At 39.3% G+C, this 26,513-nt stretch overlaps 1 protein-coding gene across 1 annotated transcript in view; it reads right to left on the bottom strand.

Annotated features, from left to right (window-relative positions):
• The window catches only part of Atxn10 (ataxin 10), a 134,312-nt gene that overhangs the window by 59,339 nt on the left and 48,460 nt on the right, over nt 1-26,513 (bottom strand). Inside the window, exons 7-9 of the mRNA XM_020184612.2 lie at nt 22,390-22,555; nt 13,927-14,035; nt 11,542-11,711 (exon numbers count right to left, since the gene is read on the bottom strand). Coding sequence (XP_020040201.1) covers nt 11,542-11,711; nt 13,927-14,035; nt 22,390-22,555 — 445 coding nt within the window. The remainder of the gene's footprint in view (nt 1-11,541; nt 11,712-13,926; nt 14,036-22,389; nt 22,556-26,513) is intronic.

The following is a 26,513-nucleotide window of genomic DNA, read 5'->3' as shown; positions in this document are numbered from 1 at the left end:
TCCTGCTTAAGAACACGACCATGGGGAGAATACCACCAATCCTTGGGTGTGATGAGCAGGCACCAAGTGGGCATTCCCTGCATTCTGAACTTTGAGAGGCAGAAGAACAGAATGGATCATGGACTTTGGAGTAGTATGGATAAACAAAACATGACAATAAAAAAACCCTACAAGTATACACTCACAGGTGGCACTCATAAAAGACAGTCACTGATGTTATCTTTAATAGTAACTTAATCCTTACACCGAACATGAGGCAATGAAAATTACCTCCATTTTATAGATGAAGTGAACCTCAGAAGTTAAGCAATGTGTGAAGGGTTACCCAGTGAGTAAGAAAAAAAAAAAAAAAATCCCTGGAATTTAAACTGGCTTTTCTCTCCAAAAGCAAAACTTTCCATGCACTGTACAGATGGTGAGTGTGTCGAGTGCCGGAAGTAGGCAGTCAGGGGAGGTTCCCACAGCAAACTGTGCAGCCCATGATGGAGGGTAGCTCTCAGCAGCTCCTGCTAGGCGGACAGGACATGCTTTTGTGCTTAACCCCTGGTAGGGTTCAGAGGACTTGGGTGTTATCCTGTCACTGGGTGGCATCTGTATCATCCCAAAAGGCCAGAAATGAAAAAGTCAGAGCAGAAGACAAGAGAAGAGAAGTGGTGTCCAGGATCCAATTGAGACAAGGTCCCTAGAGGCTGAGTTTCAGCACTGGTGAGGGAGCATAAAGGTAGGTGGCTCTCAGTAGGACAGAGACAAAGAACAAAGAATTCCAGCCTAATGTGGGCTCCTCACAGTCTGTTACTTCATTAAAAACTCTGTCAACCAGTTCAGTAAGGCCTGGTTTGCCCAGATGCCTGCAGGTGCAACAGGGAAGACAATTACCACAAGTAGGTAACAGGCCCAAATTTCCATGGTGAGGATGGCACTAGAATCTGTACTAATGTAAGAGGTGGGCAGACCTTCTATGACCCCAGAACATGGAAGCAAAAGCAAAGCACTCTGTGAAGACAAGCCCACAGCCAGAGATCTTGGGCCCTCCAAGAAAGAAATTTATCCCATCAAGAGGAGGGAAGTTAAAAAAAACAAAACAAAACAAAAAAAACACCCCACACATCACTGAGAGAAAGACCACTGAGAAGAGAGGAAGGAGGAGGGGAGGACAGGGAAGAAGAAAAGAGAGAGAACAAATGAGGAAAACTGTACCCCAAAGACTAAGAAATATACCTATCTACATGAGAAGTAAATTTGCATGAAATGAGTAGAGGTAAATACATGCAGGCAGCATAGTGAAAGAGCAAGTGATCTCAAGAACAACCTGAATGAATCTTCAGAAATGAGAGCTGTGGTGGGGTCTCCTTAGGATGGACCTGTCCTGAGACTAGGCTCCGGCACTGTGGGGAGTACCAAGGCCTGGCAAACATGCTGCTCAGTTGAGTGCCACCCTTCCCCCGTCCTTGCCCACAGGTCCCACCACACACATACACACACACACACACACACACACACACGCACGCACGCGTGCACACGCACATAGCAGGCTGAGGAACCCATGATGAGAGCCACTGAGAGCCTGCCTAGTGTTTGTGATAAGAGTCCTGGGCCCACATGCTCACGTTCCTGCAGGAGCCTCTCCCAGGCACTCAGTGCCACTCCTCAGTCTCTGCACTTTTCGCACATTCACTGAACTAGTACGTTTTTACATTTGTTCCCCCTTTACACATGAATTCCTTGAGAAGGCCCTAAGCCAAATCCATCTCTGCATTCCACTGCCTAGAATACCGGCTGGTACACAGCATATGGCAAACACATACTTATTGAACTGAATGAAAAGCTCTTACCACGATGCCAAAATAGACACCCCTGCCTTTACTCCAACTGCAACACAGGAGTAACTGAAAATCACACTAGAACTCACAGCCTGAGACTAAATACCACTCTTGTTCCACTAGGATAGGATGAGTATGAAATTAAACTCTACCAGAATAAGATAAGCAATAGGCTTTTAAGGGGGCGGGGGCGTTAGACAATGACTTCAATGCTGATGAAAAAATTCAATTATAGGACTGTAACTATCTTTGTAATTTTCAGTTGCTGCCAGAAAAAAAATAAACTAAATATGCTAAAAACTGATGTGACTAACAGTTCTACTTCTTTTGTTGTTTTAAATGGAGAACTACTCTCTAACACTGAAATAAGAGTACTTTTCTCATTTTTCAAAGAAATGGCTGTGTGGGGAGACAAAGAAATTTCACAATGTTAAAAGGACTCAGTTTTTCACTAGACAGATACATAATAGACCTAAAAACATCAGAAACTCACAAAAATCAGTACACTGAAATGAGAACACCTGACAATAAAGGGTAAATGCAAATTCTATTCTTTTGAAGGAGGAAAAAAGAAAATCCAACCCACTGAAACAATAATTCTTACATTTTTGTCTGTCTCCTTCACATATGCATAAATTGCTATGCATGTATGAATGTCCCCAGCAACACCCATCCCAGCTATTAACTGTTAGTAAAATCCTCCAGATCCTATACTAATATTTATTCATATCATTAAATCTTTCAATAAAAGCAGAGTTGAAATCATAATTATTCAAACCCCCAGATACTGGCCAGAGAAGGCTAAGGCCATGGCACACAGAGTACAAAAACAGAGCAAAGCGTTCCTTGAGGAACTACGAACTGCGCCATTCTCTTTCTAATGTAGAAAGAAAAGAAACTCTAGACCCTTTCCTTTTTTATATCATCTTACTGTTATGAAAGTAATTCATGTTCACTGTACAGATCACAAAAATATGTGGCAGAAAAGAAACCAATTCATGAGAGAGAGGAGGAAGAAAAGGAACTGATACTGGATATATACCATAGTACCATAATATATGAAAACATTTCCTACTGGTGGAAAAGTAGACTATTCCCAATAATATCAATAATGCTGAAACAAGTACAACTGCAAATACAGATAACCTGACTGAGTGCTTATTTTATGACCTGTATTATCTCACTTCCTCCTCAAAACAATCTTATGCCGTAAATACATTATTACATTTGTGGCTGAGTTAACTGGGCCACAGAGAGGGTAAGTAACTTACACAAGGTCACCCAGCTACCATTTAGCAGAACCAAGTCTAACCAAGGTAGGCTGGCTCCAGAGCCAGAGTCTATGATAACCTTTATTGTCCGTAACCCATGTAACATTCTGGTGATTATGAAAATCAACTTGATAGTACTCTAGTTTTCCATGGTTCCTTCATAAAACATTTTGTTTTTTACACAATCCCACACTGCTTTTGTATCCATTACAAGTGAGCAAAGCTCCTCCAGTGATAAACAGCTACCCATGATCCACTCTTTAGGTAAGCTCTCCCTGTCTTTCTGTGCTCCTGGGTTACCCGTACCACATGCTAAAGCTCTGTACCTTCTCAGGGTCTGTTTCCAAAGCACCCACACTCTTCCACTAACATAGCCACTTCTGTATGTTCTGTACATTGTTGTGATATTTTACTTTAAGACAGTTAACAATGTTAAGATTCCTCAATTATTTTCACTTTCTTGTCAAAAATTCTAGGTTGTTTTATCCTCAATTTCAATTGGCCTTGTAAAAAAATGAGTTAAAAACAACTAATATCTTTACAATATTCTGCACTTCCACCAAAAAGAAAGTACAGCTCTCAGTTTTTCTCACCGTACTGCTAAACACAGACCTGTTTAAAATCACTGTGTAGAGACTGATCCTACAGCACAGTAAACAAAACTGAGTAGCAGTTCAGAAAAGTGGATCGAGGCTTTTACTGACTACTAAGCCAAGCTATCATGGGCCCCACCTCCTTTCTGTGTCTGCAATAAGGGTAAACCAGGCTTCTTGAAATAAACAAATCTCAAGAAAACCATGTCCACTGAAACACTGTGGATCACAAGGAAAAAAGCCTAGCAAAACCCAAGGAATACACTGTATTCCTTATATAAGGCTCCCACCCTGAAGAGTCACATAAATGTGGCCACAGGTTTTAAAAGATGAGTCTCAGGCATCCCTATGGAGATGAATGTAGAAGCCAGGGAGTAAAGTGGGAAAAAACTTGGGCTCTGAGACAGAATTCTGCCTTGCATCACTCGAAGCAAGTAAGTAACTTAGCTACTCTAAACCTGATTCCTGGGTAAAACATCCACTGACCATTAATCCCATTATACTATGTGCCAGCTGTCATGGCAGGTATGTAGTCAGACAGGGCATCTGTGCCTTCAAGGAACTTACAGCCTACAGAACAAGAGAGTGATAGTGGTGGGGTCCCATGAAGAAGCACAGGACACAGGCCTCAGGCAAGGAGTAGTAACAGCAGTAGGAACTGTACGTTGCTATACTGTGCTTATATAATTTGTGTAATTCTTTTTAAGTAATGCCCTTTCCACAAAAGAACAAGCTGGTTACTTCTGTAACAAGACATAGAAAAGGGATTTTTGGAGTCAAACAGATCATCCTCTCTGTCTTTAAAGGAAAAATAAAAAGTGCAGCTGCATCAAACTATACCACGATAGACACCCTTTAGATAGGAATTTTAATTTCACTTACTGTAACAGGAACTGTAAGTTCAGGAAACTAATGGTGACAGTTTGATTTATGAATTTTGACATATTTCTTGAACTGGGATTACATTACAAAAAAGTGGAATTCTAAGCAAGTTAGATCTTGCCTATACATTCAATCTTCAAATCAATAAGCTGCAAATCTGTGCAACTTGCTTCTGACAGTGGAGAAACACATGGCACAACTGACTGAGACAGGACGCAGATGTGTAGTGTAAAAGTTCCGCCACACTCTCAGAATCGACTTAAAACAGATTTTGGAATCTATATTGAAAATACTGCAGCTCTTTACTGGATCAGCAGGTATTTATGGTAGAATTAACAAAGAAAAAAATTATTCTTATCCTGAAAAACTTTCTCTTACTTGCTTTCACTTTATTTTCTTCACAAAGTTTCACCTATAAAGATGGAGTACGAGACTTTCTTTAAACTTTGTCAATACCCATGGCCTGTTACCTACAAATTTCTATTGAATTCCATGTAATAGGGAGACACCAAAATGAAATGAATCCATTTATTCACAGACTGGTGGGAGGGAAGGTGAGAGTGAGACAGGGAAGGGAGGTGGTAAGAGATTACAGACAATCTATTAGATACTTTGTAGGTTTTCGATACACAATTACACTCAATTCTTTTACCCCATAAGGAAGGCAACAGAGTCCCTCTGAGATTCAGAGAGGTTAAGTGCTTGTCCAAATTTATAATTAACTGCTGGTCAACTAAGAACCAAATCTGGGTGTATTTAACCGTAAGGTCCTGTCTGGACTTTCTGTACCATTACAAGCCTGCTGACTACTGTAAAGACAAGAGTCAGTGGCAGGAGAATCCACAGCCTGCTTGGAATCTCCTGAGGAGTCAGGCAAAGAGTCAGGATACTGAGTCACTGTGAAAGACAGCGGCTTAGCCATTATCACCCAGCAAACATAGGGAGAGGGGCTCATGAAGACTGAAGATTAAGGAAGGGAGAAGCCAGGAAAAGGGGGTAGTAGTGGTATAATTAGGAAGGGATTGTGCCTACTAAAGTAAAACTGAGTAAAAACACATCCAAGTATTTTGTATGTGTTTTCCTGGAGATCAGTTTATGCATGTGTATCACACTGAAGGCAAGTAAAAACAAAAACAGCACATATATTCTGAAATATGCACCTGAATTAACATCTACAATATATTCACATACAGAACAGATTACAGGTAGAGGAGCAAAAAGGCAGAGACCAGAGGTTTCGTACAGAAGGTACCTTGTGACCTTGAGTTCTAAAAAGGTCATTGGGCAAAGAATGACAGTGGGAAAGTCCTCAAACTGCCAATATAGGCCAAGAATACAAAAGCTGGCCCTGCCTATTTTATAGCACCTCAAAAGAGAACACTAATACATGCTAGGTCAAGCACTTACTTCTTTGCAGAACAATCATCCAATCAATCATCAGCCAGTACTGATGTACAAAACAGTTCCTAACCCTAAAAATAACCATCTACATAAAATAATTGGGAAATATCCATGGTTCCAAAGCTCTTCCCCCTCCCCACACCGTTTCATGATTTACTAGGCAAGCATGCTGCTTAAAAACATTTCAGACAGGAGGAAATCGTAAAGGAGTTTACAGCTTGCATGTTGAACGCTCCTCACGTCTAGATATAAAGAAAAAAAAAAAAGACTAAGAAACAATGTTATGAAAGCTTAACAATTGTAAATTTAGTCTAAAATTTTAGATGAATTAAAAGAATACATTCAAATCTGTAAAGCCTAAACCTGAGATTAAAAAAAATTTATTTAGAAACATACTACATGGATATTCTTACAATCTAAAATATAATTTACATAGGTGAAATTTTAGAAATATGGCAAATTAAGAGCCTGGTGTGGTGGCATACACCTATGTTCCCAGCACTCTGGAGCAGAGATGGAAGACTGAGTTTGAGGCTAGTCTGGGCTATCTAAAAAGACCCTATCTCAAAAAAAGGGAGGGGGGGAGGTGGAGAAAGGCAAGTTACAGTTAGAATATATTTAAATGCATCCTACACATAAAAGACATTTCAATTACGGAATCCAGAATTTAAACATTAATTTTCATGTAAAGAGTTATTTTATTTTTACTAGTCTTTGTTTGCAAATGCCTCCTTGAACCAGAGGATGATTTCCTACTTGCTTTATATCTGCAGAACCTAAAACTGTGCTCAATGTACACTGAACACTCAGTAAGTATCTTAAAAATAAATCATCATTCATAGCTGAATGCTTACTGTGTGCCAGGTACAATTTAGATGGGTCAGCATAGTGAGCAAAACCAACACAATGAAAAATTTACTACAAAGATTTTTATGTACATGAATGAAAGCTACCTTCCTAAGGGGTAATTCTGAATTGAGGCCAAATGAAGTTGATGGTCTTCACATGCTGACCTACTTTAAATAAAGTAATTAAATGGGTGTAATGAACACTTTATGTGTGCATGTATGTGAACGTGGGACCATCAAGTGCATGCGTGAAGGCTAGGAATCCCTAACAGGAGGAATAGGAGCAGCAGCTGAACTCACTGCCAGGGAGCCTATGTCAGAATGGACTCCTCAACCAAGCAGCGTGCCCACTGTAGGCAATGAGATTTCTTTGGGTGGAAAAGAAAGTAGATGAACTAGATCATTTACCTGTCCATCTCATATAATGCAGTTGGCTTTATGAAATAAAAACATTTGGTTTCCTTCAAATAAAGCACTCACTTAAAGAATTTATAATAGTGAAGAGCAGAAAGACGAGGAAGAAAAAGAGTAAAGCATACATTTCTTGGTCTAACAAAGAAGCAAAGAATGCTTTCTTCGTGTTTACAGCCTAATATCCACGTGCTTCTTACCACAGAAACCAAAACAGAATCTCCATTTAGGTCTCAGTGGTTTAAAAGTAAACTAATACCACAGCTGTAGCAAAGAAATGCTATGCGAGTGAAACACAAAAGACAGGGTAAGAGAAGTCAGTAAGGATTACAGAGCATCTCCATGCCATGACTTGGTAAGGGAAACCTGGCAATTCCTTCACAGATCAGGAAACACTACAATGCATCACATGTACAGAATGAACAGTTCAAGACTCTTGGGAAGATTAGATAAAGCACATTTCTGAGCAGATTTTCAATCTGAGGCCAAGTTCCCTTATTCTCTTAAATCTTGCCTAAACGTGCAAATCAAAAGGAAGACGATATCCCATCCTATTAATACTGTGCACCCCAGCAGTCCCGCTCTGGCCTTGCTTATACACAACTGTTTCCAGTACAGTCAGCCCAGAGAGTCAGGTCACCCATTAGCTCCTGTATGCCAGGTCTCTCCTCACAGATTCTGGTTAGCACCCTAGTGTACAATGTGTTATTCCCCATTAAAGTGAATGTTATCTCTGGGGTAGACAGGATAGAGTTTCCATTCAGTAGATACAAGCTGAATTAAATCACATTTAAGTCTCTCCCAGTGTTCGTTTCTTCATTTAGAAAATAATGATTATGAGAAGCCCTGGGGTCAATTCCCAGCACTGCCAAAAAAAAAAAAAAAAAAAAAATAAGGAAGGAAAAAAGGACAGAATGGAAGGAAGAGTGCAGGGGAGGGGTTATCACTTGGTGTGGCTCAAATGGCATGAGGTTCTGAGTTCAAACCCCAGCACTGCCCCTACCAAATAAAGAAGATAATACCTGTAGGTCACCAAGTATTGTGCAGAAACACAGGAGACACTAAACAAGTCATCATCCTTTCTTTTTTTTCTTCTGGGTGAAGTACAAACCCAAATTTGATGAGATGCCTCAAAAATTCTCTCACCTTGGATCTGCAGTCTTGGTGTAGACACAGAACCAAACTTCCCTGCAGACCCCAATTTGGGATGAAGTAGGGTAACCCATCTGAACAACATAATAAAAACTAGTGACCCAATGATAAAGAACTGCTACACAGCCATCCATTTCCGCAGAACTAGAAGGAACTAAAATCATCTGAGTGCTACTGAACTTCATCCCTTGAGGCAATAATGAATAAAGCAAATTATCAGCCAGCTGAAATTAGGGCTTAGCTACAAGAAGCAAGCTCCCAGCACATTCAGAGTGAGATTTGAGATTTGAGTGTTATCTCTGAGTCTTTGGAAAGAAGACTCCCCCCGCCCCACCAAAAAAAAAAAAAAAAAAAAAAAGAGCAACACCCACAACAAAAACGGAGGTAACATTCAGGCCTTTTGTAGGTACAGCAAAGAAACTGGAAGAAAAAGACACATTCTAATTAAAGAATGAACTCCTCAACCCTCTCTAGAGTGTTTGCTCAAAAGCCTGCAGTGCTCTTAGCAACTGTACCAGCAAGAGAACACACTATGGACTTCCTGCGAGCCCATGTCGTCTACACAGCAGCACTTGGCTGTATATTTACTTAGAGAGCAACTTAATCCTGACTTCAGTGAGTTATTTCATGAGCTCTTTAAAGGTTACTACTTTTGTTCTTTATGAGGCCAATCCAAGTTAGCAAAAAAAAAAGAGTTAAACACAAGAAAAACCATCTCTTCTATACTCCTCAAGAAAGGCAGCCTTGGTCATTCTGAAGGTAGTGTCCTATTCTCTATAAACTTCCTTTTATAAAAATCAGCCCAGTAGTTTTCCAAGGGGATTAGTATTCCTACACTCATCTACTTGAAGATGAGGAGTACCAAAATAGTACAAACAGAACAAAAGAGCAAGCTTTCTGCTTTGTGTATTTCATGGAGCTATCCTGTTCTCAACTGCTACATAACAAATTATCCCAAAATACAGAATCTCATAAGTATCCATTTTATTTTCAATCTTTACTCCCTCTCTTTTTCAGACAGGATGATTTGCATTAGCATATCTTCGAGTGTACTGACTCCTTCCTCTGACCGCTCCACGATATAGTCAACACACTCAAAACTCTTTTAATTCCAATACTCTCTTATTAGTTCTAGAACTTCCAATTACTCTTTCTTAGCTGTTACTAAGTTAGCCTATCTTTTCTGAGAAAGGGTCTCACTGGGCAGCCCAGGATGGTCTTGAATTCAAAATGCTACTGTCTCAGCTCCCCAAGTACTGAAATTACAAGCATGAACCACCCTGCCCAACTTGAGATATCTTCTCTTCATTCAGATGATGTGTATTTGCCTCTCCATCCTTCAGCACAGTTTACAATTAATTTTTTAAAATCCTTGTCAACACCTATGTGATATCACAATCTGCTTCTCTCAATTATGTGTGCTCTTGAAAATGAAATACATTTTCCTGTATGTCAAGTAATTTCAGTTTATATCCTAGATACTGTGAGTGCTATGCTGTGGAAACTCTGGATCCTATTATGTTCCTCTAAAAAGTGTTAATAGTTTTGTTGTAGTGGACAATTACCTTAGTTGGACTTAAACTGTAAACTCTATAGAATGGCAGCTCGAGTCTTGGTATAATTATTTTGTTCTCAGCTTAGTTGCTTGGAGCCTGCCCCACATATGTGTGATTCGGGCATCACAGATTCCTTTCCCAATTTTTTCCCTCACTTCCCAATGCTTATGGTTACCGAAAACGCTTCCTTGATTCTTCAAGCTAGCAAAGAATGCAGATTTAACTGCCCTGCATGAATACACTCTGTGAATTCCTTCTTCTAAGAGTCAGTTTCATTCCAGCATCTGCCTGTGTGTCAGATCTCAGTGTCTTCACATAACTGTCTTTTGTCCAGTGTTTATAAATGACTTACTGAGATACTAACAGGACAATCTCCACAGCATTTTTCCAGTTTCTCACTTTTTCACAATGAATGTTTGTCAGGAATTTAGAAAAGGTTCTGCCTGACCTACATGGTGTCAGCTGGGCAAGTAAGAAACCAAGACTGGATCTACTTCCAAGAGGACTTCGTGCACAAGCCTAGTGCTGTGATGTTCCTCCACTAGTCTCTCTTTGCACCTCAGCTTCCAGCATTTCTTCATGTGGATCACAGTAAGGTGATCTTGGGAATCAGTACTTTCTTACATGGTGACTAGCTTCTAAGAAGCTACAAACAGAATCGGCCAGACCAATTAAAGACTATGCCGGAAATAATACAGGATCTCTCCTGCCATATTTCACTGTTCAAAGCAGTCACAGGGGCTGAACAGACTCAAAGGCATGGAGAAATAGATGCCAACCCTCCTTGGGGAGTGGGGTCTGGGGGCAAACTCAGAATGTAGAAATATACGTAAAATGACATGTACTTTTGCAGACTTCTTAGAAAATATGATCTGCCTCAAATGTAGCATTTAAATAAGCAAAACAAAGCCTATCCAAAGTAATACTCCAAAAAGATCCAAGAATACTAGTTAGTATGAAGCATGTGACCCAATCTTCCAGCAACTCTTTTGTCACACTCACATTAGCAATAGAATTATCTCTACACTGTTCAAAACAAAAGAGGTTTCCAAAAGCAGTCTACTGAGTTTCCAAAGATTTAAATACATGCTCATTTCAAAACACCTAGAAGGAAAAAGTTATGATGTTCTCACCCATTAATGTAAGCAATAGCTATAAGGGGATTTTTTTGTTTTGTGTTGTTTTGTTTTTACAATAATGGTCAATAATAACTAGTGTTTCTTAAATGTCTACTGTATACTAGAAATTTTTCTGGGTTTGTTAAGTATGTTTTTTACTTACTGGTCTCTACATATTAGTGTTTACATGTACAGGGTTTAGACAAACACAGTTTACCAAAAAGGAGATGGATCAAACACACAAGACAAAGACAATGAAAAACTGCATACACACAAAGCCTAATACAAATAAATCCTATTATGCTTACCTGTGGGAAAAATGTATATTCTTTTTATGTTAGAAATACATATACACACATAGATAGCTCTTCTCAATCTACTTTCTAAGTGCCTCAAATTTTCACTCCAAAAAAGTGAACGTGTTCTAAATTCTAAAGGCCAATTCTAAATGAAAACATACATGTATGACATACCACAAAATAATTTTACCTTGTCTTGGTTATCTTTATTCTTGTAACACATATTTCCAATCAGACGAATGAGATGAGACTTAAACCCCTCAGCCATATTTGAGATGTCACCTTCCGGTTTTACACAACCAGAGGTACTGAAGATGTTTGTAGTATCTTTTCCAGCTGCGTGGATCAGTCGTAAGAGTTCTAGAGTAAAAACAGTAGACTTCATTGTCCGTGGGAAATGTCCCGTTTTCCATAGTATTTATTTTAATGGACTAAAATAAATAAAGGTGGAGTACTGAAGACTTTCTGTAAAGAATGACTAGGGCTTGGGGTGAGACTCAGTGGCAGAAGGCCTACTTGGCATGGGTGGGGCCCAGGGTTCCATCCTTAGGATCAGGGAAAATAACAGTAATAATGATAAGGCAGCTCTTCTGCTTCTGCATTGCCTTTTTTAAACATACATTCTGGTTTGGGGGAGACAAGCTACAATGACTACCCTTGCCTTGGATTTTCTATTTATCCACAATGAAAAGTTGGATAAAAACTTTCCAGCATCTTTCAGTATGGCTTTCAATTCCAATCTCTTTAAGAACTCATCTGATAACTGATTAGCTAAGTCTATATCTATAATGATCCAGACCACAGAAACCAAGACAGCTTATCTTTCTCAATGTCCAAATAATTAGGCTCATTAGGCACAGCTGTGCTCTCCAGTGCTCGTCTAGCTACAATCAGAAGAAATAACATGGGCTGGAAGACTGGCTCAAGTGGTAGAATGTCTGCCTAGTAAGTGTGAGGCTCTGAGTTCAAACCCCAGTGCCGAAAAAAAAAAAAGAAGAAGAAGAAATAACATCATTACACTCTTTGAATAACTTTAGGTGACCTGTGAAAACATACAATATTCCAGGAGCTGGCTGTATGTTAGTGTTTCTACTTCATTTAACCCTCTCAACAAACCTATTAAAGGCAGACATTCCTTTCTCAGTTTTATAATGAAGAAATGAGGCTCAGAGAGGTTAGTAAATTGCAGGTAGGAGGGCAACCCACATGTGTCCTGGCTGCACAACAATTCCAAGGTTGGTGGGGTTTCATTCTGATTATCACTAAAAGCAATGCATTCAAAACAGAACTCTGGGATGGAATTCTACACGCTTCCAGAACTCACTGCTAGCTCATCTACACTTGTAGATACGAAGTCACCTTTCTTAGTATATTGGCCTCCAGAGTATTTTAAAGGAAAAAATAGTGATTAGTGAAAAATCAACACCTAGACTGTGCTAATTATACAGAATAGGTTCTCTCTGAATCACTTGGCAAATAGCTTTTTAGTAAAGATAGTGAAACTTCAAATAATGACTTCTTGTTTAAAACCATATTGTTATAAAAATATCTATGTAAAGCACTATTCTACATGCTCAATGAATACAATCAGAGTCGGGCATCAGCACTTCACATCTGTAATACTAACTTGGGAGGCTGAAAGTGGGAGGATCACGGTTCAAGGCCAGCTTGGGCAAAACGTTCACAAGATCCTATCTCAACCAGTAGATGGATATGGTTTCATGCCTGTCATCCAATTGTGTGCCTCTCATCCCAAGCTAATCGGGAGGCTGAGATTGGGAGAATTATGGTTCCAGGCTAGTCTGAGCAAAAAAGTTCACAAGATCACCTCAGTGGAAAAAAAAGTTGGGCACGGTGGCATACACCTGTCACCCCAGCTACTGGAGGAAGTGTAAAAGAGGAAGATGGCAGTCCAGGCCAGCCTGTACCAAAAGCAAGACCTTATCTCAAAAATAATCAGAGGAAAAAGAGGGCTGGAGGTGTGGCTCAAGCGGTAGAGTCCCTGCTTGGCAACTGCAAAGACCTAAGTTCAAACCCCACTATACCCACTGCCCCTTCCCTAAAAAAAGTTATTAGGAAAAAAATTACTTCCAAATTTTGTGAAACTATACTACCAAAACAAAATCACTCTCAACACTGTCATCACAACTACTCCTGTGAAACACCTATCTCAGGCACCTGCAGGAAGGCCTTGCTGTGTCAACTGCACTGAGCAGATGTCCCAATGCTTAACGGAAGCGAGGGGGCAGAACCAGGTTCTCAAGGTTAATCACCCTGAGCTGTTACCATGGCACCATAATTCCACCCAAGAAAAAAGTATTCAACAGCCCTCAAAAGTAGTTGGGCATGATGGCATACACCTGTAATTCCAGCATTTGAAAGTGTGAGGCAAGAAGATAAATGTGAGTTCAGGGCAGATTATACTACATAGTGAGACCTTGTCTCAAAAAACAAAATGAGAAAAATCTCCAAAGAGCAGCAAAACACTGAAAATTAAGGATCTGTATTTAGATTTATGTTACAGTACAGACAAAGATTTCTTAACTAAAAATACTCTTTATGATCTTTCACTCACCAATCACTCGTTCCAGCAAGCCAGGAAAAACTTGCAGGTAGCCAAGCAGCTCAGTGTTGGACGTCATTTCACAAAGGACATCCAGAAGCCGAATTGTGGCTAGTGCCTCCTAAAAAGACAAGGAAACCTAATTTCTAAGTATATTAAAATCTAAATGATTTCACTGTTCTACATAACTGTAAGAGAATGAGGTATTAAATAAACATTAAAGTCAGTGCTTATAACACATTTGAAGAGAAGAAACTATGCAGAGCAAAACAGAAATATTAAATATGCACTTGAATAACCATCTTCACTAACAGGAGACATCAGCCATGAACAAGGCAAGATTATATGTCTTCTTGGAGCAAGGATCCAGAAACAACTTATTCAAGCAAAAATACCAACAGTGAGATAAATGTTCAAAATTACAAGCCACACATACGTGACATTTATCAAATACTTTCTTTTTTAAAGCATCCCCAGTATTCGAGTTCTATGTTAAAGATGCAAATATCCCATGAAGTACATTTGTTTCTTATGCATAGGAATCCTGTGAAGTGCTGTGGCTAAAAAACTTTGGCTTCAAGAACCTGTGACTTCTGGGTAAATATAAACCTCCATGCAGTAACTCAGTGGGTTAGAAAAGATAGTATTATTTGAAAATGTTAGTTCATATACCTACTAAATAATTCATATAAATTAGGTGGCAAGACCAAGAAACCACCACACGCCGACTGCATGGCATCATGTGGTCCATATGAAACTTAAAGGCACATGTTATTAGCCACGCATGGCGGCTCACACCTGTAATCCCAGCACTTGGAAGACTGACACAGGAGGATCTCAAATTCAAAGCCAGTCTGGGCTACATGGTGAGACCCTGTCTCAAAAAACCAAAATAAAAAAATGAATAAATAAATAAAATACAAGTTACATGACAAAACATAGTAAAGACTAAAAATTTAGGTCATAAAGATAGCACTCTTCATAACAAAATTACTTCGTTCTGTTAATACTAAATGTAATTCATTATTCTCTACTAAGATTTCAAGTTAGTATTTTAATATAGCATTCTGACATCTTAAAATAGCAAGAAATAACACATTTTTAATGCCTTGTATCTTTACTTTTATTTCATAGTTTTCCATTGCTAATTAAAGAGCCGGGTAGGGAGCTAGGTTAGAAGTCTGGAGCTGGAGGAATAGCTCAACAGCTACGGCATCTACCTAGCAAGCTTAAGGCCCTAAGTTCAAAACCTTACTGCAAAAAAGAGTCTGAAAGAAAGGAGCCTGAAGCAAATCCATTAACTGTGCAGGCCTCAGCGTCCTTCACAAGTTAAGAGGGTGAATGCCCAGACAGTCATCTCTAGATTCCAGTTCTCCCCAAAATCGGCTGGCTGCCTGGGTATGGGGAAGAGCGTGCTCAAGATGAGTGGAGGAGAGGAGACGAGGGGAGGGGGCAGCTGAGCATTTACACTGTCTTTCTTAATCAAAATGTACCTTTTATAGCCTAACAGTGGATTAAAGAAAGTTTCTTTTTTTAAAAAATATTCCTACTAATAAATGAAGAATGACAGTCAAAATCCTACCACTTTAGCCAGGTGCAGTAGCTCATAAATGTAATCTTAGCCACTCAGAGGCAGAGTTAGGGAGGATTAGCGTTCAAGGCTAGCCAGGCAAAAAGTTAGTGAGACCACTCCCCCCTCAACAAATAAGCCAAACATGGTGGTATGCACCTGTCATTCCAGCTACACAGGAGGCCTTGGTAGGAGGATCATAGTTGAAAGCCAGCCTTGGGCAAAAACCCAAGACCCTATCTGAAAAATAACTTAAAAAAAAAAAACAGCCTTTCATTAAGATGGTGCTGAAAACAAGAAAGGAAGTCCCACCCCTCTAAAAAGCCAAAGCCAAGGCAAAGGTTTCAGACGCCAAGAAGGCTGTGCTGAAAGGTATCCACAGCCACAAAAAGAAGGTATACATGTCACCCACCTCCCAGCACCCCGAGACGCTGTGGCTCTGGAAGCAGCCAAACACCCTTGGAAGGGAGCCCCTCGGAGAAGCAAGCTTGACCGCTACACTGCCATCACATTCCCCTGACCACTAAGTTAGCCATGAAGATGAGAGAAGACTACAAACTTGTGTGTGCTGTAGATATCAAGGCCAACAAGCACCAGATCAAACCGGCTGTGACAAAGTTCTGTGACACTGGTCAGGCCTGATGGAGGGAAAAGGGTGTATGTTTGACTGGCTCCTGATTATGCTGCTTTGGATGTGGCCAACAAAACTGCAATCATTTAAACTGGGTCTAGCTGGCTAAGTATGTATTTTTTTTTCACTAGAGAAAGAGAAAGTGAGACAAAGAGAAAGAGTTGTTAAAGGGTGCAAACACCAAAGACAAAGACAAGCATTATGTGCTTCCTGATAAAACACTCCTTCAAAACAAAAACAAAAAAACTAAACAAAATCTGAATAAGCCCCTAGAACTAACAAATCCTTCACGTCAAACAAAAGGGAAAGCAGTGGGCTAGAGGTGTAGCTCAAGCAATAGAGTGCCTGCCTAGCAGCTTCTTCAACCAGTAACTAGCGAAAGGGACAAACAGGAAAAGGGAGTCTTAATATTAAAGGGGAGGCTTTATTTGTAACCTGATTCAACAAAATATACCTGAGAAAAATTAAGGACAATGGAGAATACCTGCATACTGTTTAATATTATAATTTTATCATCAATTTTTTTAGATGTGTTGGTTTTATTGTACTTGTATCTGAAGACTCCTTATCTTTTAGAGTGACTGATGAAATATGGTAGAGCTTGTTTCAACCCGGAGCAAGTGGCAAAAAATCAGTGAGCCTACAGACAGAACAGGAACAATCACGAACTTAGGGCTTGAAGTGGGGGTTTGAGGGCACTTTTTTCTCTTAGTCTGTTTGACACATTCCATGATTTAAAAAAAAAAAAGGCAAGTAAATTGGGGGGAGGGAGAATTTTGAAAGAAATGATCCAGAGTTTCTTTCCAACTACAAAATTCTATAATATTTACCAAAATACACACATAGTAAAATTAATCTAATCCGAACTAACACATTGCCAATTTTAGTCATTAAAAGTCTTCCATTGATAAAAGTGTTTCTAATGAGCACTGGAAATAAATAATTGTCAGGGAGAATTATTCTCCTAAAATCCAAGAGTGATGAATAAAATGTCTTTCCAGATATTTAAAAGTATTTTAAAACTATACTAATTAAATCAGGAACAGGATTGGGGGTAAGGAGCAAAAGAAAAAAACAGGTTAGTCACTTGTCCATCTCAGCCATCCGTATTAACTCTACCCTTTGGTGTCTGAGCTGTTTTACATCTATGTAAGTTATAGAAAGCTGATACTGCAAATACTTATGCCTACAGAAATGCATATTAATTGTGGCTGGCCTGAGGCAATTAATTATTGCCTTGTGCAGGGACCAGTTTTGTATTTATTTGTATGTTCATTTCAGCATTCCTTTACTGAATATAAATGTGTAGCTCTTTGAATTTTTCTTTCTCCTGCTGGCATCTTAGTGCTTCTTCCTGTAAAAGTTGAAAATCTAGAAATGGATCCAAATATACATAAGAATTTGCTGTATGATAAAAATGGTATTAAAATTAGTGGAAAGTATAAGGCTGATCACTAAAAGAAATACTGGCTATGTATTTATCAGTGCACTCAGGCTTTCACTGAAATACAACCTATTTTAAAGGAAGAGAAAACAGTCATGGAGATAAGTAACTTTTTCCAAGCTTCACACACTAGTAAGAGAAGAAATCAAGATTCAAACAGTTTTACACCAAAGATTTCACAAAATCTTGGATAGTCAAAAGACATAAAAAATTCATTGGTATCCACACATGACTCTTTACTTGAAAATAAATTCTAGATTAATCAAAAGTGGGGAGTAGGTACTGAAAGAAATAGGACATACAGGTTACATATTTCCACAATTTAAGTGGAAGTTCACAAAATGCATGAAAAAAATATTCAGAGGCCATGAGGATAAAATTGGTAAGTCTAACTAGAATAAAAACAAGAACTTCTAAAAGACTAAAAATATCAACAAGCCAGGCACCTGTGGCTCATGCCTATAAGCATAGCTACTTGGGAGGCTGAGATGAGGAAGATCACAGTTCGACAGCAGCCCAGGCAAACTGTGATTTGTGTGTGTGTGTGTGTGTGTGTGTGTGTGTCTCATCAATAAATTCAAACAAAAAGTTAACTATGGAAAAAGTTTACATATGATAGATTAATTTTCTGAAAATATTTTTAATAAATTCATTTTTAAAGGTAACCTAATATACAAGACAAATGAACATACTGGTCACTGAAAAATATTAAAGAGAAATAGCAATTATCTCATATTTGTAAAGGGTAGGAACTGGTATAGTCTTGTGCTGTACTGTTATGCCAGTTACAAATATCTCTAAAAGTTTTAAACAGACAACTGAATACTGACCCAATAATTCAATTTCTAGTAATTTGTAATCCCAAAGTACAAAGATATGTGTACAAGGATGTTCACTGTAGCATTATTTGTAAAGGCTAAAAAAAAAGAAAACCAAAAAGAAAAAAAATCTGGAAGCAACTAAACATCTCTTTAGAAACAAATTTTAAAACTATAATGCATCTAAATAGCATGTAATAGATATGCATCAGTTAAAATGGAGAGATATACAAGCTACATTATAAAAAAGTGGAATAAGCAAGTTAAGGTCTGTCGTAATGGCACCATGCGTGTAATCCTAATACATGGGAGATGGAGGCAGAAGGATAGTAAGTTCAAGGTTAGTCTGGCCTACATTGTGAGACCCTATCTCAACGTTCCTTCCCTCGGAGGGGAAAAAAAAAGTTAAAGATGAGTGTGTCTAATATTGTGAAAAAGGAAACAAAAAACATATATATGTATATATATACAAAAAAAATTTTTGGAAGAACAACAACAAAAAAGGACATGCAAAGAGCTCTGTAGAAAACAAGTGGGGCTAGGAAAAACCAGAAACTTCTTAACTTTATGTTTCATCAACTTCAACTTTTAAAAACTTGAGCAGGTGGGTAATGGGATTTGAACTCTTCAGACTGAGCTCCTCCTACATACAGCCTCCTGAGCAGCTGGGATCACAGGGGCATACCGCCATGCCCGGCTTATTTTGTTAAGATGCAGGAGTCTTGCTAACTTTTGGCCTGGGCTGGCCTCTCACTAACCTCCATCCTAATCTCCGTCTCCTGGAACTGGGAGTAGCTGGAATTACAGACATGAGCTGTCTTGACCAGCCCCTTAAATAATTTTTTACAACAAAGAAAATATTATTTCAAAATACAAAAATCTATCAATATGTATAATGAAAGAACACTATTTTTACTTATTCCGTAAATATTACTAAATGCTACTATATAAGGATAGCAAAAGACTTAAGTTGGGATTGCAAAGATTTAAGAGAGAAAGAAAAACCCACAAACTGAAGACAACTCTCACAATATGTGTCAGAATACATAAAGCTAAAAAAATTTTTAAACTGCATGCCAATGGCTCACGCCTGCAATCCTACCTACTCAGCAGGATCAAGGTTCGAAGCCAGCCCAGACAAATAGTTTCCAAGACACTATCTCAAAAAAACCATCACAAAAAAAGGGCTGGCAGAGTGGCTCAAGGTATAGGCCCTGAGTTCAATCCCCAGCATCGCAAAAATTTTAAAAATTTAAGCTTTCAGAGGAAAAGGCAAAGCTGACAAGTAAACCTTAAAGAGTAATGGTGCCCAAACTAACAAAAATGTAACAAAGCCTTAAAAAAATTACATAAAATACATCAATAGATGGGCACAAGTACATTCCCATGAAAAAGTAAGACTCCTTTTATAAAGCAATTTAGGAACAAAACTTCAGAATTTTGAAGCCAAATAATTAGTCACGTTTTTTTAATGCTATAAACATGCCGGTTTTCATTCTCCATTTTTGGTCATAGCATTGTGAGAACTTAAACTATCTTGTGCTTTGGAAATAAGAAAAATCACTGATGGGTAAAGGCAGGGCTTGCTGGTCAGCTGGCTGGGAGGAGGAGGGGAGGAGATCCTCATGAGCAGCACTCGCTGACTTATTCCTCTGCAGAAAGAGCTCCACCAGAGGCAATCCTGAGCCAACAGCCAACCACAGATTTCTAGATCTGAAATAATGGCATAGGTCAGGTCTGGTACACCACTTAGGAGCATGATATGTTTAAATATTGTCATAGAGGTCTTCTTAAAACCTCCTGTCACTTTTTGCTTTCACTAATACCTTAAAGTACAATATATATTACGTATATACTAATATGCACAAGTCATGAGGATACAGATTAGTAAATTTCTAAAACTGACCTCTTTCAGCCTTTCTAAAGTAAATTGCCTACAGTTTTCTACCCATTGGCAGATCATAATTCCTTCCACTTTAGAGAGCCAACAATTTGAGGGAAAAATTAAAATTTTCCTAACATAAAAAAAACTGTACCGCATATCTTGATTCCAATACTGAAATCACTTTAAGCACAAGTCCCACGAACAGTTTAAAGCTATAATTTAAAAAGTCCTGACTTTTACTGCCTTCCCCATCTCTTAGAAAATTAATTTTTAGAATGTTTTTTGAAGCACAGCTCACTGCTCCTCCTACTGGAAACAAAGGCAACTTTATCTCCAGAACAGCAAGACAAGTCTTAAGTAAAGACCTTCTTCTTCTCTATCACAGAAAAAAAGAACTTGACTATTAGCATGATTACTGAGAAAGCCAGGGCTTTATCACCTAGAATCCAAACAGAGGCACAAAGAAGGAAACACACTTTCGTAACTGAGCAGTCACACCGTGACTGCACGGCCAACCAGAGCTCAGGAACCTACACGATCACATGTCACTCTCCAGGACAGGCCATGGCTCCTCGTCTACCTTCATGGCAAGCAGCATTAATTACCCCCTACCGATCATTCTCATCAGCACATCAATGACCTAGTATCTTGAAACAGCTTTAAAATCAGCTGCACTGAGGTTTAAATTATAAGCAGTAAAACACATCTATGAGTGCATGATACAGATGTGTCAAGATACACAGACATGTATATAAATTCCATGTCCCTCTGCAATCAATCTCACCCCTTGACTTCAGCCCCAGAATGTGAACTGTGACCCATTTTCCATCATTATCAGTAAGTGTGGTCAGCTCAGGAACTTCAAAGGAATGGCACCACAGACTTTTCTCCATTCTGGCTGGCTGCTAACACCTAGGACTTATCTCGGGTTCACCTCTGTTGTTAGACCAGAAATGCTTTCCCTTTTGCTGAGTAGTTTTCCAGAGAAAGAACAATTCTGACTTCAATTTAGAAGGGAAGGACAGGGAATAAATTCAAAGAGGAGTTATCAAGTGAAGAGGTGAGAACAGAGTTAGTGCCACCTAGCTTCCACGCTCTTGACAGAGAAAAGGTCTGAAGAAGAACCTGAGGTGGTTAGCCTGGAGGGGTGGGACTGGAAGACTCCTACACTAGATAGGAGAAGTAGTGAACTTTTTTATTTATTATTTATTTTTTGGTAGGACTGGGGTTTGAACCCAGGGTTTCACCCTCACAAAGCAGGCACTCCACCTCGAGGCACACCTTCAGTTCATTTTGCTCCGGTTATTTTGGAGATGGGGGGGGGGGGTTGTCTGGTGAACTACTTGCCAGGGCTGGTCCTGAACCTCGATCCTCCAGATCTCAGCCTCCCAAATAGCTAGGATTACAGACGTCGGCCACTGATGCCAGCTAGAAGAGAACTTTCTAATAGGCAATTTAGAAATGTGTGCTGAAAGTTTTAAAAATGTATGTAACTTGCAGTTCCACTGTTGAGATAATATCCTAGGTTACTAATTATGGAAATGGACAAAGACGGAACTAAGAAGACATTTAAAACAAGCAATATTATAACATGCAGAAGGGCGGGCAACCCACATGCCCAACTACAGGAAGTTGACCTACTAGATTATAGTAAATTTTTTACCTAGAATGTTGCACTGGCATCTTAAAAAAGCACTCGCAAAAGACTGGTTATATATTCAGCAAATATTTGCTAAGTGTGCACTGTGTTCATATTACTATAATCATGGTCCAACTTCTGCCCTCACAAAGCCTACATTTGGGGGAAACAAAATGAAACTTAAGAGACAGCATAGAATGACTCCACTGTGAACAGGTAGGGACGTCTACATATGCACACATACTATTTGATCTTAGCAGCCTGGAAAAATGTATTCACCAGAATTTTTTTTTTTACGTCATTAACGCTAAATGGCAGGAATAAAAGCACTGTTTCTCATAATTTGCAATTTCTAAGTACCATACTATAAGGATACATCATTCATGTATCTTTAAAAACTTTAAAGAAAGAACTCTCACAGGGGACTAGACTGAATTAGAAAACGTGCCTGCTCTTTCTAACCAGAACTGAGAGTTCTGTCTCCTTACCTCATCCTCGGTGTGCTGCTCCGAGGTCAACTTCAGCACAGTCCTGCACTGATCCACAAAGGAGCTTGCAATCAACTCAGCATGGCGCAAAAACACAGGAATGTCATCCTTGGTCAGTTGCTCATCACCCACCATCTTGGCTATCATAAGGTCTAACACTGTAACCCTGCAAAACATAAGGCTGTTTTAATGAACATACAATGCTTAAACACTGCAATGCTAAAATAGGCATGGACATAATTTTAAAGGAGTATTTTTATTTTTTAAACTCTTTATCTTACAATATCTAGCTAGGAAAAACATTTTATGAATAAAGCTAATCTTCATCAATTACCAATTTTTTTTTAAATCTTGATTTCTTGGATATGACTTAGCTATAAAAACTGTCAAATGTACCTCATTTCAAAATTGCTCTCGGTTTAAGTTTTATGACTATATCACAATAATAACAGTGACTTGGCTAACATTCATTCACTACTTTAAACTGAGCTAAGCATGTTACACCCATTACCTTATTTAATTCTCACACAACCTCCAGAAGCAGGCACCATCGTTAGCTTCACATTAAAGACGTGTATGGAAAGGCTTAGTAAGGTTTTAATTTGCCCAGTGTCGCACAGCCACTGAGAGACTAAGCCAAGACTCAAGCTAACTAACTGCTCCCTATAAGAAGTAGAGCTACACTGAATGCTTTCTGTATTGTGGCCAACTGATGTGAGATCTCCTTAGTTTGGAAAATTTACCTATTGACTTTAGCAATTTTCAAAACTCCCAAACCTCTGATTTTTCATAGCAATTACGAATGCGAAGTAAAATAAGCAAATAATCCCTTTGCTTGAATATAATACTAGGGTTTTCATTCATTTCCCCTTCGTTACATGTAATTTTTAAAAAGTGAATGAGTTGCTCTCAGGCTATAAAGGCAGACTTCTCACTCTCCCCAAGAAGAATGACTATCTAGGGACACCAGGGAAAGGGCACTCACTCAGTGTGGCCCAAGCATCTGTTCTCAAAACACTCCTTTATCAATGCATTAGATGATCAGGCAGTTATTGATAGGATAAGAAGTCATGGCCGACAGCTTTGGAAACTTAGCGCCTGGTAGGCTATTACTCAAATATACGACATAATAGAAGTAATTTTATACAATTAAATCACAGGTACTAGGGATGCACAGAAATGAGAAACAAGTGACGGATTTTGACTGAAGAAGAGAACCATATGATGGGCAGATTCGGAATGCCAGTTGGGCAAGGGAAGGGGAGAGCAGGCAGAGAAGGCGACAAGGTGTTGATTATCAATATTGTTTGGCAATAACAAGAAGACCCTGGGGTCCAAGTGGATGTGTTAAAGGGAGAGAGGTAAAAGGGCTAAAAGGAAAGGTAAAAGCAGATTTTTGCCTCTTGTACAAACTAACGCAGAGGCAATTCTTGTGGACACCAACTCTGCTTGGTAAACTACCCCTACATGTTTTATTACACAATTCTAAGATGAGCGCTAAGGAGGTAAGTAAGGAGTGATTCTGAGGGAAAAATGGATGATAAATCAGAAACGGATCTTTGAAATACAAAAATGCAAGCTAACTTTGAAGACAGACAATACCTCATTAAACGTTCCTACTTCTATTAAGCCATCCGCCAAATGAACATTGAACGACTCCCGATGCTATGGAACAGGTCTAAGGTGCTACTGTCCACACCCCAGCCACTGTCAGAAACCGTGCTTCTCTTAAAGAAATCACACACAGAACAATCTATCAAATCATGGGAACTTGTGCGGGAACTTTTTTTCCAAAATCATTTTTACTGTGCACTGCATTTGCTACCCCATCCTCGACACTGGAAAACCTATGAACTGAAATGCACCACACAGTCAGGGAATGTGGAATATGATATGGAGCACCATCTTCCAGTTGGGAAGGAACCACACTAAACAAGGTTGTGTTTTTATCATAAATGTATCATTAGCTGATTTCTTTGGTGTATGATCAAAGAGTGCACTGGCATGTGCCTAGGTGGTATAGGCCAATCACTTACAGCTTCTTGATGCAATCAAGAGATGCATTAAAAATGACACAGAAGGGCAGCTGCCAGGTGACACAGCTTACTGCCTTACAGTCAACCTTTCTTAGTAGTATACTGTAAAATAATGACAGGGCTGGGCATGGTGGTACATTCCTATAATTCCGGCTACTTAGGAGGCAGAGACTGGGAGGAGCACAGTTCAAGGCCAGCCTGGGCAAAAAGTTAGTGAAACCCCATCTCAATCAATAAAAAGGTAGGCATGGTGGCATGTGCCTGTCATCCTAACTATGTGGGAACCATAAATAGGAAGATCAAGGTCCAGATCTACCTGGGCAAAAATGCAAGATCCTATCAGAAAAATAACTAAAGCAAAAAGGACTAGGGGCATGGCTCAAGTGGTAGAGAGCCTGCCTGCAAGCACAAAACCCTGAGTTCAAACCCCAGGACTGCCAAAAAAAAAAAAAATACATAAAATAAACAAATGATAAACAGTATAGTGAATACATCAGCCAGTAAGATAGTTGTTTATTGTCAGGCACTGTGAACTGACTGTGTGTACACAGCTGTATGTGCTAAACAATTTATATGGCAGCCTGGTAGGTTTGTTTACATCAGCATCACCACAGACACGTGAGGAATGTGTTGTGCTGTGACATTAGAATGGCTAAGATGTTCTCACAGCAACAACGTCACCAAGAATTTTTCATTCCCATCATAATCTTATGGGAGTACCATCATAAATGGGGTTCACTGCTGACCAAAGTATTGTGTGATGCAGCCTGTGACTATACTTCCTTGAAGAACAGGAGTGGTCTAACGAATGCTACTCCTTACTTTACTCACTTAGGTGGGAAGGATGCAAAATCAGAAAGACCCAGCTGTAAGGTTACTAGAATCACCACACATCAGTGTGAAGGTCTTGCTTCCCTCCCCTAACCCATACCAAAGCTGGCCTCTTCCAGCTCCCCAGACACGCCCTCCCAAGCTCTAATCACTGTTTCTCAGCCACCAGCTGTCACAAGCGTTCTACTTCTGCTGTACTTCTGATTCAATTGTTACATACTTTGCCTCAAAATTATGATCTGTGTTCATTTTATTTAAGAAGCTATGTGCATGTGAAGGATTTTAAGAAAAATTTCTACAGCAAAATTTTGTATTTTACAGTTGTGCTTAAATTGACACAAACTACAGTTTCTGGAACCACATTCACACCAACATGGGAAGGTGTTTTTTATGAAAGGACTGGGATGAGGATAAAGATGGAGGGAAGAGTGAGTTTTATCAGCAGGAAATAAAATGTCCTGTAATTCTAGAAATAAAACATATGAAATTAAAATTCAAGGACTAGCTTCTCCAGCAAATTCTGCATTTACATTTGAACTATTCCACAAAGGCCAAAAATTTTTATTAACCCTGAACAGCAAGCTCACCAAGATCTAGGCAGTAAGCCACTACTGAATTAACCTCATTCCTATCTTGGTAAGTAACAGGCAAGAGTCAGATGCTGCAGGAGTTACACCAACCTTTGCAACGAGGGCAAATGCACTGCCCTACAATGTCTCAGATTCCCAACCTGGAAATGCACAAGACTTATGCTATGCCACAGAGTTCTTCTGAGGACTCACAGACAATGACAGTGTTGTGGTTTGAACAGTAAGTGTGCCCAAAGAAGACTGGTGTATTGAAAGCTTGGTACCACCCAACTGGTGGTGCTATTTTGGGAGATGGAGGAAATTTTAGGAGATGGGGCTTAGCTGGAGGAAGCAGGACTCTGGGGGCAGGATTCTGAAGATGACCCCTGGTCTCTGGTGCATCCTTCCTGACCTCACTGAGGTAAGCCTCTTTGCTCACTACATGCTTCCCACTTAGTCAGGTGACCATGGATTAAAACCTCTGAGCCCATGACCCAAAATAAATCTCTCCTCCTTTAAATCTGTCTCAGGTATTTGTTATAACGATGAAAGTCTAACTAATCCAGGTGTATGTTAGCTTCCAAAGACCTGGTAGTACCACCTGAAAGAAAAAGCCAAGATTGCCACAGGAGGAGGACCTATGATTGTAGCAATAGTACTAATGGTAGCAGAAGCTGACTGAAAGCTT

The sequence above is a fragment of the Castor canadensis genome, chromosome 8, assembly GCF_047511655.1.
Source record: "Castor canadensis chromosome 8, mCasCan1.hap1v2, whole genome shotgun sequence".
Classification (NCBI taxonomy): Eukaryota; Metazoa; Chordata; class Mammalia; order Rodentia; family Castoridae; genus Castor; species Castor canadensis.
This window is presented reverse-complemented; position numbering and strand designations above follow the sequence as displayed.